The sequence below is a fragment of the Lissotriton helveticus genome, chromosome 2_1 (assembly GCF_964261635.1).
Source record: "Lissotriton helveticus chromosome 2_1, aLisHel1.1, whole genome shotgun sequence".
NCBI classification, from domain to species: domain Eukaryota; kingdom Metazoa; phylum Chordata; class Amphibia; order Caudata; family Salamandridae; genus Lissotriton; species Lissotriton helveticus.
This window is the reverse complement of record NC_136059.1, coordinates 1038011840-1038027655: the sequence shown is the minus strand read 5'-3', so window position 1 is coordinate 1038027655 and position 15816 is coordinate 1038011840. Positions and strand designations below refer to the sequence as shown.

General features: G+C 39.8%; 1 protein-coding gene across 18 annotated transcripts in view; it reads right to left on the bottom strand.

Moving 5' to 3' along the window:
• LOC144819585 (uncharacterized) overlaps positions 1–15816 on the bottom strand; it is a 211414-nt gene that overhangs the window by 18879 nt on the left and 176719 nt on the right. For 6 of the 18 annotated variants that reach the window (XR_013607469.1, XR_013607456.1, XR_013607457.1 and 3 more), the window contains 4 exons: positions 15191–15241; positions 14525–14600; positions 13960–14033; positions 13163–13291 (listed from right to left, as the gene is read on the bottom strand). The exons of 1 other annotated variant lie outside the window; for it this stretch is intronic. Coding sequence is in view for 5 of the 17 variants with exons in the window: in XM_078677415.1 (XP_078533541.1) it covers positions 3264–3443; positions 5224–5250 (207 nt within the window). In the remaining 12 variants the exon portion in view is untranslated. Of the gene's footprint in view, positions 1–3263; positions 3444–5055; positions 5251–13162; positions 13292–13959; positions 14034–14524; positions 14601–15190; positions 15242–15816 lie in introns of those variants that run through there. 11 more of the 18 variants (XR_013607465.1, XM_078677415.1, XM_078677413.1 and 8 more) reach the window with 4 other exon arrangements.

The following is a 15816-nucleotide window of genomic DNA, read 5'->3' as shown; positions in this document are numbered from 1 at the left end:
GTAATGTATTAGATAGAGACCCAGGGTATTTCGTCATTTAGACCCATTGTATCTGTTCTCAGTCTATATACCCACTGTTGTTCTTTGCGGAATAGAAACCTTGAAGGGTCTTTCAGATGTGGTGGGATCCAAGGTTTTTCCAAAACCAACCACTGTAAATCGGTACCAGTATGGCCTTTGTCTAGAAATTGGTTGGTCAGTTTAGTTGAACGTTTTTTACATCTAATCGTGCTCTTATGCTCTTGAATACGGATTTTAATTTTTCTAGTGGTCATTCCCACATAGCGAAGCTGGCAGGGGCACCATATCAAATAGATCAGACGCTCGCTATTACAATTAGTATGTTTCTCAATCTTCCATGGGCGAGAGGTACCTATGTCAATCTCTAGAGTTTTCTCTGTTTGTGGACAGACTGTACAAGTCCCATAAGGGAAATGACCGACCACAGGAGGCATATTCCATAGTGTGGTCTGAGACCCGATGCTCTTGATTCATTGTGGGCGAGTATGGACTAGTTTATCTCGCAGATTGGCACTCCGTTTGTATGCGAACAGAGGTCGAGGAAGCACATTGTCTGCTAGATTCAAAACTTGCCAATGCTTATTAATGCTTTTTTTAACAGAGTTCGAGAAACTGGAGAAGGTGTTCACAAATGCTATTCTTTGATTTACTTCTTTAGTTGTTCTCTTTTCCAGTAGCGATATTCTATTATTGTTAGCCGCTCTTTTCTTTGAGTTGCGAATTATGTGGTTAGGATATTTCTTCTCCTTTAGGTCTCGTGATAGTGCCTTTGCATGTTCTTTGTATTGTTCCAATTCTGTGCAGTTACGTCATATGCGTAAAAACTGCCCAAACAGTAAGTTTTCACGAAGAGCTCGTGGATGGTAACTTTGAAATGACAGTAATGAATTGCACGAAGATGGCTTTCTATACAATTCTGTTATCAATTCTCCATTCCTCGGTTTGATCAACAAATCCAGAAACGGGGGATTAGATCTAGAAAATTCTAGAGTGAACCGCAATAAGTCATCTTGATTATTTAGCCATTCGTGGAACATTTTCAAAGTTTCTTCATCACCTCGCCAGATGACGAAGATATCTTCTATGTACCTTTTCCAGGTACATAAATGATTAAAGAACGGGTTGCCTGATGTCAATATTGTCTCTTGTTCTACTTTGTGGACATACAAATTGGCCAAGCTGGGGGCACACACACTGCCCATACAAGTACCTGATATTTGGAGGTACAGCTGGTCCTCAAATTTAAAAAAGTTTTCTTTAAGCACCATCCTTGCGCAAAACATCACAAAATCAATGGGTGTGATACTTTCCCTGGTTAGATTTTCCAGCATTCCTCTAATAGTGGTCAGTGTCTCTTCTTGTGGAATGCACGTTTAGAGAGATTCTACGTCGAAGGACACAAGCCAGTCCTTTTCTGTATCAAACGGTAGCTCTTGAATATCCGTTAGAAGATGTTTGGTATCTTGGATAAATGTCGGCATCTGCTACACCATCGGACGAAGAAAAACATCTACAAAGCTTGATAGGGGTTCGAGTAGAGAACCGATCCCCGAAACAATCGGTCTGCCTGGTGGAGGTCTAGTGGCTTTATGTATTTTGGGTAATACATAGAAGTAGGGTACTATTGGTGTAGTGGCTACCAAGTATAGTGCTTCGTTATCCATGATCCACTTCTTTTCCTTTGCCTCTTCCACTTTCTTAAAGATCTCGTTTTGCAGGCATGGGGCAGGATCTAGTTGTAACCTTTGGTACCATTTGGGATCATTTAGTTGTCGTAAACATTCGTCTCTATAGGTCTCTTTATACAGAAGTACCACCGCTCCCCCTTTGTCAGCGGGTGTTATTACTATCTCTGAGTTATTAGCCAGGTTTTGTGGAGATGTCTTCTCCATTCTAGTGAGGTTCTGGAACTGGCTTGGATTATTACTTGAGATTTTTTCAAAATCAATCAAAGGGGAAGAAGAAGATGCAGTGCGGGGCCTCCTTCCAGAGCAGCCTGTCAGGTAGAGGTGAGGCAGGGCTATCCTACAGTTGAGGGTAAGTCCCTTTCGCTTATGAATAGTTAAAAGCAAAATTACACTTGTGACATAGTGACAATGCACAATGCTCAAGTTCTCATGTGATTGATTAATTGTTTGTTTGCCCCCCTTTTTTCCTTTCTCTCTCATAACAACCCCCATTTCCTGTTCCTTGTGTTTTATCCATAGATATCTTGGGTATGACCTGACAAACGAAAGAAAAGCAGGAATACCGGTGGCGTATAAAACTTTATTACTTATCACATAGTTGCAGCAGCAATAACACGTTTATATCTGGTCCTGAAGAAAGCTGCTGATACATGAGTTTGATCATCAGGCTGAAACATGTTGACCACTAAGTGACAGTGGTTCTATATCCATACCACTGTGCTGTTTCATTTTTAATCCTGTCAGGTAGAACACACCAATAAAGTAAACTAGTGATCCTATCTAGGCAGTTTTAATTCACATTCTACTCTTTCATACAGCGCTGCAAACCTCACTATACTCATCACCTCACATATGGGATTGCTATCCTGCTCCTTACCAAATTTAAAAAGCTCTGAGCTCCTTCCCTAAATTCTGAAGTAGTAGCTCCGAGTATTGACTAGGTTTTCCACACTGGTAAGGAGGACCCATATGATGAAGCATGTAACCTTCGGGTGAGTGAGGGTTCTTATCCTTAAGGGATGCCTTTCCCCGTGATTATCACTTTTTGTTAATTTAGAGAGAGACAGGGCAATTTTACACATATTGCTTACATACACATGAACGAGACTGTACGTGTATATTTTGGTTTTTGTAATTTTATGATATTCCCAACCTCCCGTGGGCATTAGGCACCATTATTATCACCCACACAGCACTTCAACTTCCCTGACACAGGGAACACATTTCAACAACAGATGGTGCTGGCACTCTATCAAACTGAAAGCTGTTATCCAACCACACACCCTCAACAGAGCACACTTACATACACAAGCCATTTAAGAACATGCTTTTGGTATCTTCTAGACATGCATCAGGTGTCTTAACCATATGGGATGGGGGTGTGCTCCTTTTGTAGCCAAATACACGTTGCACAACATCACTATACAACAGGGTTTACATGAAGACCTTACAATTGAACTATGGCCCAACACAGTTTCCCTGGGTGGAATATAATAGCAGCCGTCTGTGTCTACAGGTGCCTGTCTGGTTAGTTGCCTGTCAGAAAGCACTAACCTTGAACTCTGGATCCAGCAGGAGCAATGCACTCTTTTGTCCATCTTTGCTCTACTAAAAATCACATGAACGAAAAGATGAGTATCTGTAGTAGAGATGGAGAAAGAGGAATGGGATAAGAGAGAAAACAGACACTGGTGACCATCACTCTGAATAATCACGTCTGCTGGGCTCTGGCACCTGCAAGATAAAAGAGGTATCTAAAAGCAATAGAAGATATCTTAATACCCTGCCATGAAATCTTGCATTTAATAATAGCATTGAAAGGCTATACCTTAGCTGTCTTTCTGTATAACCGCTCTCTGTGGAAATAAAAGTATACCAAGCAAAAAGATTTTTTTTATGTATGTTCATCAACACTTCACCTTATTAATAAGATAACTACCTCAAGCTTTGTAACTATGCTCTATCTACTGGAGATAAGATTAGTTTCTCCATGACCCTTGGTGCCACTGAAAAAGTAATCAACAAGGATTAATATTCTGTGGTTCCTTGCATTGGTAATTCATATGTCATTCGAACACTTAGTTCCTTCCAACAGATGATGTACATGTTTCATATTTTATATTATCTTGACAAGAGATTCAAAAATATTTTCCAACAAACTCTCAAGAAAACAAATGAACTTTCCAAAAGGAGGTACTGAATCCAAGAAGCATGATCCTTGCTGCAGCAACATTGTTGCATGATTCCCTAGCATGGACACAATGGAACATGAGGAAAACACTAGGACATTTATACGCAAATTATGGGAGTTTACAGACAGCCGGGCATTGTAGTATGTTTTATGAGTGTGTAGACCTGCACACCGAATTTATAAATCCTTAAACTAAATAGTTCTAAACCAAATTTAAACAGTGTTAGAAAAATTGGCGTGCTGTCTCACTGAGGGGTACAGCCCTAACCCCTATGTTATGAATCACCACTGTCGAGGCCCGGGAATACCCAGGTCTGTGAGCCGTTCAGCCTAGTCCAAAAGGTTTCAACTGTTTCAAATCTACTTTGACAGGTATGCTAATCACACAGTTATCAATGTACCCATAAAAATAAACAATATCATTCATAAAAAACGACTCCTGATCCTTAAAACAGGAGAGTTGTATTTAAAGCACTTCTTGTGTTCAATGTGATAAAAACAAAAAATGAAACAATGGCAGCATATGGTTACCAATACATTATTTTACATAACACTTAGAGTGTTCAGCTTAACAAAAAATCCCAATGCATTTTGGGTTTTCTAAAAACCATTCCTCAGGGGTATAGTTCAAATGCGTATTTATCAAGAAGATGTTGCGTGATTTCATTCCTTCTGAAGGAAACTACAACGTAAATGAGAAAGAACAGTACCATAATGTTATCGAAATAAATGGCAAGTATGAGGTACATATAAGTGATAGGATTTGCACATGAAAAAGACAGAAAATGAAAACCCCTTGTAAGAAAAAGAAACCCGAATGAGAAAAAGTGTAAAGTTCATGCTAGAACAGGTGCACCACCACGTGTTGGAAAAACGTTAGCGTAATATCCTGGAGTTCGCAAACCTGAAATCGTAAAAGCGATTTCAATACCACCAAGCCAAAAGACTGAAAAGACCTTTAATGTGAACTAGGAGCAGCTCTTTCGGAGAGTCGTACGAAATGTTATAAAAAAGTACTGGAGTAAAAAAGTGCATTACTCACTGTACTAAGCTTAATTAACAAGCCTCTGTAAATGACATAAACAAACGAGGCGTTAAATGATGCCTCTTATTAACCTCTATGTGTTAAAGCCCGAACCACCAACCTATACTTACCAGATCAAAAATTAACTTGGTTCTGGAGTCAATCAATTCAATTGTAATGGGCGTAGTTTCCAAAGTCAATAGTCATGTTCAGGTGAAATCCTGTAAGTATATATAACGCTCTTCTTGTACGGCGCAAGAGTTAATTAGCGGTCTGTCGTGCACTAATGTCATGCTCACCTTAACTTCTGAAAGTCCTCACCAAACCTGAAATGACAAAATGAAAATGACCTTCATTTACCCAATATTTAGTATCAACAACTGAAAACAAGGCAAGAAAAGCTGCTATATACTCTCTACAACAAACGATGCTCAACGCTCACCGTGTGAGTTCCGAAGTAACCGCCGATCTTCCTCTCTCACAAACGCGATGCAAAGACGCCATATCCGTGTGTCCTCACGTAAAGGATTAAATACTCACTAACCGTCCGTATCGTTATGTGGCTTCATAAATCTTTATTGAACACACATCACACCGCTGTTTAAGCAATCAAACCTACAGACAGAGTGCGAATGTTTTGACAGGAAACTATGAAAACAAGTCATGAAACTTACCCCCGGTAAACCATAAAGCTCACGATTTTCATATGATGCGGTGCACAACGCACGCAAAACATTAGTATGCCATACAGAAACAGAATAGAAAGGGGCAATTCCCTATGCTCCGGGTGCAATAGAAATAAAAATAATAGTGATGAAGTGATCAGGGCACCTATATTAGTATGCCCTCTACAATGTGATGGCTGAGAGTAAAAACAAGCGTGAAGACATGTGCAAATCCTGTACATACACTTAGATAACGGTGAACAAAGTATCATACATACACATAACACAATTTCTGTTTTTATAAGAAACATAGCATTTCTTAAAGATCGTTAAGACCCCCGGGGACAATGGTCAACACATTTGCACACCCAATGACAGGACAGAAATTACATCTGAGACACAAATCGGATTGTAACACTGAGGGTGTTATTTACGTCATACAGTGCCCTGTAGTTGCGCGCATGCGCATTTCGTCTTGTGAGAAATGCGCATGCGCACACAGGCGCACCTGCGCAGTTCTCGTATGATGTACATCCGACGTAGGGGGTTGCAGGAGAGAGGAGGGCAGCCTGGTGTCCCCACAGTACAGGTAATTGTGTCTATTTCTTTTGAAATTTATTGTTGAATATTTTTTATTAGGGGGTGGAGGAGGGGAGCCTATTTAGCAGGGGGGCTGGCTAACTCCGCTCCACTGCGGAGTCAGAGTTTTGCCCTATACTCCGCGCTCTCAGCAGAGCGCAGAGTGGGCAAATCTCCGCACACTCCGCTGGCGGAGCAGAGTTCTCTGCCCGCCCTTAAAAATAAAAATAGACTAAGGTGTCAGTTCAGAAACCCAATATAGAGATGAGAGAATAAATGTATATGCATAAAGCCACAGCAAACAATAAAGAAATTATTAAGCTGGAAAGTATTCTCAGCTATAAACCAGCAGTGTTATTTAGCATTGACTTTCCACGTTTTATTTAATTAATTTTTTGTGTGTAAAATGAAGAGATTGGTGTCATCAGTACCCCCTCTCATGGTTAGAATAACCATTGCAATTTTATCACAAATGAATCTTTAAGTTGCAACTTCCTTCTGTGTCATGTCATCAATTTTGCTTTTCAGCGTATCAACTTCCTTCAGCTTCCTGTATGCTATACTTTTCTTTGTTTCCATTTCTATTTCTTCTTGCCTTTGAATGTCTTTTTCTTTCTATGTTAAATAGCATCTAAATCCCTTATACCAAGCATATAAGCATTAGGCCTGTCCAAAATTATACAATCTGACAGCTAAATCAGAGGAGTTTTGTAATACTGAGTTCCCATTGTGACTCAGACTTGCATTTAAATTCTGCCACTCTGCCTGTGTAATTAATCTGCAGTAAATTGTTTGTTTCTAAAGAGGGCTGAAAGAGGAAGCAGTCCCCCAATGTTTTAAAGTTTTATCTGTAGTGGTTTTTAAAGGTAGAGGGACTGCTCCCCCTTGCCGCCATGTTTTGCAACCACTGCAGTCCATTCATCTCAGTGCCCTTATGTACTCTGCAGTAATTACTGTAAGGGCACTAAGGTGTATGCAATGCAGTGATTTTTAAACAGTATTGCAAGAGGGAGCAGTCCCTCTATGTTAAAAACCAATGCATTTCAAACTTTAACACCTTGAATGGTACATCAATTTTTGCTGGGTGCTGGTCTCTCTTAAATCCCATTGTTCATGACGAGCTCAGCTCGTCATCAGCACACGAGCAGTGTACTGCATGACGAGCTCAGCTCGTCATGAGCATGGAAGGGGTTAATCTGCAGTGGATTTAAAGATAGAGAGACTACACAGCAGTGCATACCCATCAGCAGCCTTACATACTCTGCAGTGATTACTGTACAGTATGTAAGTGTACCAAGGGATTTTCTCTGCAGACCACTCCATTCCACTCGGCGGTGGCTCCCTTACATACTCTGCAGTATAATCACTGCAGAGTATGTAAGGGGGCGACTGGTGGTCGGCTGAACTATTATGTTAGCGCAAAATGCATCTTCGCATTAATTTTTGGCCATAAGGGTGCTTTCTATGGTAAGAACATAACCCCATTACCCATTCTGTTATAGAATTCTAAGGAATTTCCCAAAATTGTAATGTAATTTTGGGAATTCTGCAGAATCAAATTCCACCAATTCCACCCACCCATAATAAGCATATTAAGTAGGCCAGGGCAGTAAACTCCACACTGCTCGTGGAGTTTGCAGAATTTGTGTACTCCACGCTCTATGGAGGAGCGCAGAGTTCCTGAATTCTACCTTCCTAGGAACAAAGCAGAGTTTTTTTCCATTTGCACTCGAGCTCTGTTTTCGAGCACCACTATAATCCCGGGTCGCTAGCAAACTTGCGTGATACTTTGCGCTTGCTTGCACGCCTTCCAGCCACAACAGTGCCAATGTATTGTCAAACGCGAATGCACCACTCAACCAGCATTTTTGCTCAAGAAGCAGCTGAGAGGCTTTTTAAGTGGATTTTCTTCTTTAATAGGTCTTTGTAGTTGTTTATTTTTTTGTGGGAGAAGCCTTATTTAAAACTTTTTTATCCAACAGTAAGAAAGTGCCCCAGAGGCTCTAACTTCCTGTTCCTGTCCACCAGGCTCCTCCCAGTGCTTTGTCCATCTCCTGGTCACTTTTCATTAGGATTTGTAGCTGGGAGGATCATTCTCTTTGTCTGCTTCATATTTACAATTGGATGTAAGGACTTTGGGGCCGAGTAGGATCGCGGTGAATCGGCATCCTCCGGGCCGGCGGTGGCTTCCGCCGGCCCGGAGGATGCGGATTCACCGCTGCGGAGGCTCCAAAGACCCACTGCCAGATTAGGATGGTTGGTGGGTCAGGAAGACCGTCCGCCGCTTTTCCGCCGCGGTCGCATTACGACCGCGGCGGAAAGGCTCTGATATGGTGGCGGTGTCTATCAGACACCGCCAGCCATATTAGGATGGGGCAGAAGACATGCTTTTCCGCTGCGGCTTTTCCGCCGTGGAAAAGCAAGTGGACTTTCATTTTTGGGGGCTCGTTGCGAGCCCCCAGGGTGTTGGGGGTGTGGGGGTGCACATGGGGGGTACCTATGGTACCCCCCTGCATATGCATGCACAAAGCGGCAGGCACCGCACGGTTTTAACCTTGCACTTTTAACCTTACGGCGGGCGCTGCTTCAAGGCCCGCATGTGTTCTTTGTTGTGGTCATGCCTCCTTGTTGGTTGTTGTTGTTGTGACCATGTGGCTGGGGCCATTTTGTGTAGCCAGCCAGTGTTCCTTTGCCATAGGCTTGCATTAATGGATGAGATATCAGTTTAATTGTATGCTTGAGAATCATTGTAGTATGTATATTAATAATATAATTTTGATGAACAGTGCTTACACATGTTAAATGCATTTTATTCTTATTTTTTTTGCACCTCTAATAGGTTTCTTCTTATCCTCTCATATATACATCAGCAATTACAGATTTTTTCAATCATCATTTTTATTTTAGTATGATTTTTTTATTTCACCTATTTATTTTTAATGTGTTTTAAATTTAATTTATTTTTTAGTTGATTTTTTAAATGTAATTGTCTCCATTTTTTATATTTACAAGTTTTTTTACATTTTTTTACATTTTTATTGACATTGTTTTCTTTTCTTTTTTTATCTACATTCCTTTTTCACATTTTACCTCGATTGCTCCATCAGCAATCCATTTATCCACCATAGGCTCACAGCTGCGCAACAGCATTCAGTTTTTTAGAGATATAATTGCATTTCCTCCTGGACACCATGCTGCGGTGTACTTCAGACACATCTGCATCATCCATTTTTGTAATAATGATCATTCAGTATCCCCCTGGACCACATTGCCTGCCAAAGGTACACACTAACCTCCATTTAAAAAACAAATACAATTCTATTTACCCATGCAGTTTCCTGAGTGCCACAGGTATCTCCTTTAGAATATTTGAACAAAAAGGAAAGAGCTCTATCATTATGTATATTGTGTGTGTTATTCTGATAGGGAACTACATGTAATGGTATGGTGGTGTAGTTTGACTTTAAACTGTTTATTATTTATTACCCAAGAAAACACTAACACTAATATTGCCTTTATCTTTACTAATTCAAACTGCAAACAATGCCACGTGAAGTTTCACACTAAATGTTTTTCTTCTTGTTTGCTATTAGGTACACAAGAAAAGAGACGTCACCTGCAGTATTGCCAAACAGAAGGCCTGTGCAGTCACATGTCTGTCCTCAAATCTCTTCCACATGTGCAGCTCAGTGCAACTGCCAACTGAGAGCTTAAGATGGCCCCAAAGAAAGATACTTCCAAGAAAGTGGTCGGTTACAGAAACTTCTTCCCACCAGTGGCATGTCAGCCCAAATCTTTTTTGGACCACCAGATTGTGTGCCTGCTGCACTGCCTTCAGGGAGCAAGCTGAGAGCAGCACTCCTGCATCAACAGCAGCATATCAACCTAAGCCCAAGACTATGTCTGTCAGTGAGGCAGCCACTGCAATCCTAATGACACCAATGAGGTTTGACACTGAAATAGATTTGCCCCTTTCACAAAGTAGTACCCAATCATTTCAAGAAACAAAGCAAAGTGGACAGCATCCGCAGCCAGCAATAGTACATTTTCCTGATGTTGGAGCAGAACAGGAGATTGATCTTCCTACCGAGCAAGAACCTCCTCTTTTAGAATCATTGGCTCCCAAATCTCCATCAAGGAAAAGGAATGGCACTTCGCCACCATCTTCTCCAAGCACCACTTCTGATGATGATGATAGGGACATGGAGTGGACCCCGGCAGAGTCCGGGAGGTGACAGGAGAGGCAAGGGAAAAGAAAAGTTCCTGGAAGGCTTTGACTTATGGAGAGGGATGATGAGGAGGATGATGATGGCGAGGCAGACATTGTGGAAGGTGACACGGAGGAGTCTGACATTGCTATTCGACCTGCTTTGAGGGATATGGCACAGGTAGCACCACTAGCGCCTACATTTGCAAAGCCCACAGCAGAGTCCTGCACCAACCCCTATCTCAGGAGAAGTACTTACTACAGAGATGCAATTGACGACATGCCCACTTACCTACAGTCTTTTTCAGGCATTGGCTGTGACACAGTAAAAAAGCACTTCTCCCCAGTTTGAGACTTGTTTACAGTTAGCACACAGGGTGAGCAAATTGCAGTACATAGCATTTGCAACACACATGTTCATCGAGGTAAGCCTGGTTAACATTAAGGAACTGGAGGACAAACAACTCATGAAAAACACCACACAATCTGGTGGAAGATGCACCTTAAAAAAACCTTGGGAGTGAGGAGAGCCGGAGAGCATCAGCCACAAGTACAATCATGGTGGGAGGTGATGAAGAAGAGGATGACATCCTCATATAAATCAGCCCTGTCTCCAGCAGTGCTCCAGCAGAATCACCTATTTCAGTGATTTCACAATGGCATAAGAAGACTCAGAGTTTGATGGTGACACAACTGCAACAAGTTACTGCCCCACCATGATGCACATTGCATCTACTATCATCTACTTCTCACAAGACACCTGTGTCAGGAGCCCCAGAAAGGAAGAAAATCCAGGCTATCATGTGGGCCAGTTGAGGCAAGAGGGGCTCTATGAGCACAACCACCCAACCGTACAATAGAAAGCTGGCAAAAATGTTATCGCTGTAACTCCTCACTTTTTCTTTTGTGGCAGGAGTGGGATTCTTAGAATTTGTGACAGACATCTGCCCGAAATGGAAGGTACCAAGTCGGACCTATTTTGTCACAGTTGCTGTACCATCACTGCATCAGGATGTGATGCAGTTGGTTGGACAAGTTTTGCAGCAAAGTGTTTTTCACACGATCCACCTGATGACAGATAGGTGGACCAGTTGTCAGGTGACTGATTACATGTGCATCACTGCAAACTGGATCTCTTTTGTGGGGGTAAAGTAAAAGATATCTGCAGGTCTTGGCCCTAAAGCATGTTTTAAGAGTGTTCGGCAGCATGCAACAGTGGTCATGTTTGTAATGGAGAAATCACATAAAGCAGTAAATATTTTGGATGATTTAAACAGTGAGGTGTATGAATGGTTACAACTCAGAGGTCTCAGAATTAGATTTTTTGCCATAGACAAGGGCAGTAACATAGTCAAGGCCATGTCAGAAGGTGGCTATTTCAGGGCCCAGTGTTTGGCCCTTTGCATCAATGTGGTGAGGCGGGAGTGTCTAAAAAAAAGACATGGCCAGCAACATATTGAGCACCTGCTACAGAATCTGCACTTATTTCAGCCATTTTTTTAAAGCCCCAAAGTAATTGCACCAGTTAAAGTCCTTATACATGAGGGGCCAACATATTGGTACATGACCTATTACTTGTTACAACATCTGTTTGAGCAGTACAAACAGATCAATGACTATGTCAATCAAAGAGGAGGGCATGTTATTGGGAAAGCTATAACCATGGTTGCGGAAAAATGGAGCCTAATCAAATGCCTGACATAGATGTTAATCCCTTTTGAGGTTTTTCACAGGAGGTTAGCAAGTAGGACAGTACGATAGGCCAAGCTATCCTGTTGTTGCATATGGTACAGGACCAGGCAAAGTAGGCATATGAAAGATTCGCCTTGCAGGTGTGAATGAAAACACCGAAACGCATGCCTTCGTAGAGAGCTTACGCTTTTGCTTGGTTTGTAACGGAAGACTGGAAAATGATATCGGGGCATATGTAGGTAGGCGTTTGCGATTCGCAAGCGCCAAAATTCTGCGAATTTCGGCGTTTGCGAATTGCAAACGGTGTTTTGATATGTAGGTGCATATTAGCAAAATAAGGAATCGCAAAAATTGCGATTCCTTATTTTGCTCAAGCATTTAAGGAATCGCATTTTTGCGATTCCTTAAATGCTATGTAGGAGTCAATTAAAAAATGTAATTCAGGCTTAAGGAATCGCAAAATACCACCTACTCAAGTAGATGGTATTTTGCGATTTCCTTTAAAAATGCATTTTTTTAAAAAAATTCAAAGTGCCATGTGGCTCACAGACATGCCCTTAGGGCATGTCTGTGCGCCACATGTACTTACAGGCACATTCCAGGGGTGCAACAGGTGTCCTTTGGACACCGTGGCACCCTTCGAACTGCGATTCTCAAATTCTGATTTTCTCATAGAAAATCGCAATTTGAGAATGTATCCCCCTTCATTCCTATGGGCCTCTTGGCCCATAGGAATGAATGGGACACTCATTCCTTAATTGCAATTCGCAATTTGCTAATCGCAATTAAGGAATATTAGGTAATCGCAAAAAAATTGTGAATTATTGCCTACATTCCATTTTGCGATTCTCAAATAGCGATTCCTTAAAAAATCGCTATTTCAGAATCGCAAAATGGAGATTACCTACTTACCTACATAGGCCCCATCATCTCATCCAAACAGTACATCTGTGCCACACTACTTGAACCACGTTACAAATATACAAAAAGATTTTCCTCCTGAGCAATACTAGGAAATTATATAAGAATCAATCTGTCAAGCAATACTCTTAGATTCAATAATAGTAAAAAAAACAGTGCACATATTTTCCAATAGGTCTTCTTTATTTCTTCATTTCCTTTCAGTCACTCTGTACTATTCTTCCATATTTTTATAATATATTGTTCTTTGTCTTTGCCAACACGTTTTTCATCCTACTTTACAGCATAAGGACTTCGTCAGGGCTAGAAGCAAATTAAACATACCTTTGATTACAAAAAGGCTCTTTATATTATGAAAGAATAATACATAACCTAAACAATGTTATCAGATATGTATAGCTGGTGAACAAGGATAATCGCTAAGTTTAATAAATTCCAATTATCCATATGGTTCCAACGATTAGCATATCAATTGGCTCCAAATTACCATACCTAAAACTTATACATTCCTATTCACACTGGTTTACTAAAATAGAACCTATATGGTATTTCTATTTGTCAATCAAGGAAGATCTAAGACAACTTTGAAAAAAGTACACAGGTATTCATCTATATTAGGGATAACTGTTTGTTTTGCCAAAGAAAAACATCCAAACAAACACTAAATATCTTTGTCTCGTTACTGGGATAACCATTTGTCTCATATCCGAGTTGATGCTAGACTTACCGGTTAATATCTATGGTCTGTAGATATATATAGGTTTGCATTTAGTTATACTATTTTTTTTAATTAATTTATTATCTATTAAAAATACATAATACACTGACTCCTTTTTATTCTTTTAGTACAAAATCAAATGCTAAATAGCAGAGTGCTATCTCATTAGGGTTATAAATAGCCATATCTAGTAGTTCTATATTCAGCATTGGCCCGATTTAGTAATTTTAACTTGGTGATGATATTTATTTACCTAGGTCTTCCAAAGTTATGTCCTTTCAATATCATTTAACGTCTGAATGGTATTCCTGTGACGATATTCACGTCCTATAATGACAGGTATAGACTCATATTAGAATAAAGAGGATTATTGTCCTACAGGTTACATAACAGTCAGTACGGCTATCTGAAATTACATGATAGCCTGTTAATCACTGTATGTGCTACCTCTCTAAATAGTCACAACCTCAATGAGCGCTTAATAAAGATAGTAAAAAATTCCAAATCATTATATTACAGGTTGTTAAATAAATAGGAATTACTATAAAACGAAATGCCTCCGAGGACTCGTATAATGAATCCTAACTTTATGTTGTAACCATCCACATAAACGCTTCCTTACTTCTTACCACAAAACATTTGTATTAATTCTAGTCTGAGTATATCAGGGTCATATATTCCTAGCATGGATTTAAGATAATGGATAGTATCCGTTAAAAAGAACAAACTTTCCTGTATAAACCTATTTTATAAAGATACATCATATGGCTCTTTAAATAACTATTATCTATGCAAACAATAGTAAAAGCAAGAGATACCTCCGCTATGTATATTTTCTCTGTAGAGGGTGCATCCAGTCCGGAGTTTAAAATTAGTAGCGACTTTTCCATGTATCTACAGGACAAGAGTGAGATTAAGATAAAAGAGCCTCTCTTGCATCCTATGTTACAAATTTAATTTAGATATTCCACGACGAATTCTTACCGGTTAAAAGGTATTCTGTCTCGGCATAAGGGAGTCTTTACGATGATTAGGGTTATTTATACGAAAATAAACTCAAACAGTGAGATAGGACTAGACTCGTATTTGCTACGAATCTTTTATATATTTATTAATGCTTACCAACTTAGATGATAACCGGGATAGTTCCCATCAAATAGTATTTTATGTTCGTATTTCTGTATCACTATATCGATGTTCTAGCAACCACTTCTCTATTTATCTTAACTAGGCTAGAAGTTCATTATATAGTAAAACATGGGCGCCATCTTAACATTCTATCTGACGATGGTAGAAAATTATATCCTGGAGTTATAGTTACAATAATCATTTTTTATATATATATAGGGCCTATCATTTTCTAGATAGTATCTACTTGGTATACTTTAAATTAAAAAGTGCATCTTTCTTATTCTGTCTTATATATAAGATCGCGAAAAAATAGACTCATTTTATTAAAGCTAAGGAGTATAAATGGAACTAACCTTCAAATTAATATTATTCTTCCTGTTGATTTCACCAAAGTTCAGAATAGCCTAGTGAATAACATACACATTTGTATTGGTGATTGCCTCTAGTAATTACTAGTTACATTCTAAATTCATATTAAGCAATTTATCCATGTAGACATAACCAAAGTACCCATAAAGAATTACATCCGGTAATCAATAAAAGATATTTCATGATTCTGAAAAATGCTAGTGCAATAACCTGACAAGTGTCCATACTGAAGATGAAAAAAAGGATTAGACACATGTCACCATATTATATCACTCTCAACATTTTTAATATAGTTATCATTTTATCCAAGGAAATACTGCATTTCATCATCAATGTTTATCCCCTGTTCCACTGCCCGTAATCTAATAATCCAGCGTACTTCCGCTTGTCTCACTTTAAGTTCTCTATTCCCTCCTCTCACACTCGGGGGAATGCTCTCTAATTCATGAAATGAGAAACTTTTATTAGGGCAGTTTGCTGCATGTAATCCTATAGGAAATCTCTGATCCATATTTTTAAAAGCTCGGTAGTGTTCTGCAATTCGATCTTTCATACTCCTGATAGTGCTACCTACATAAATCTTTTGGCATTTGCACACTATTATATAGAC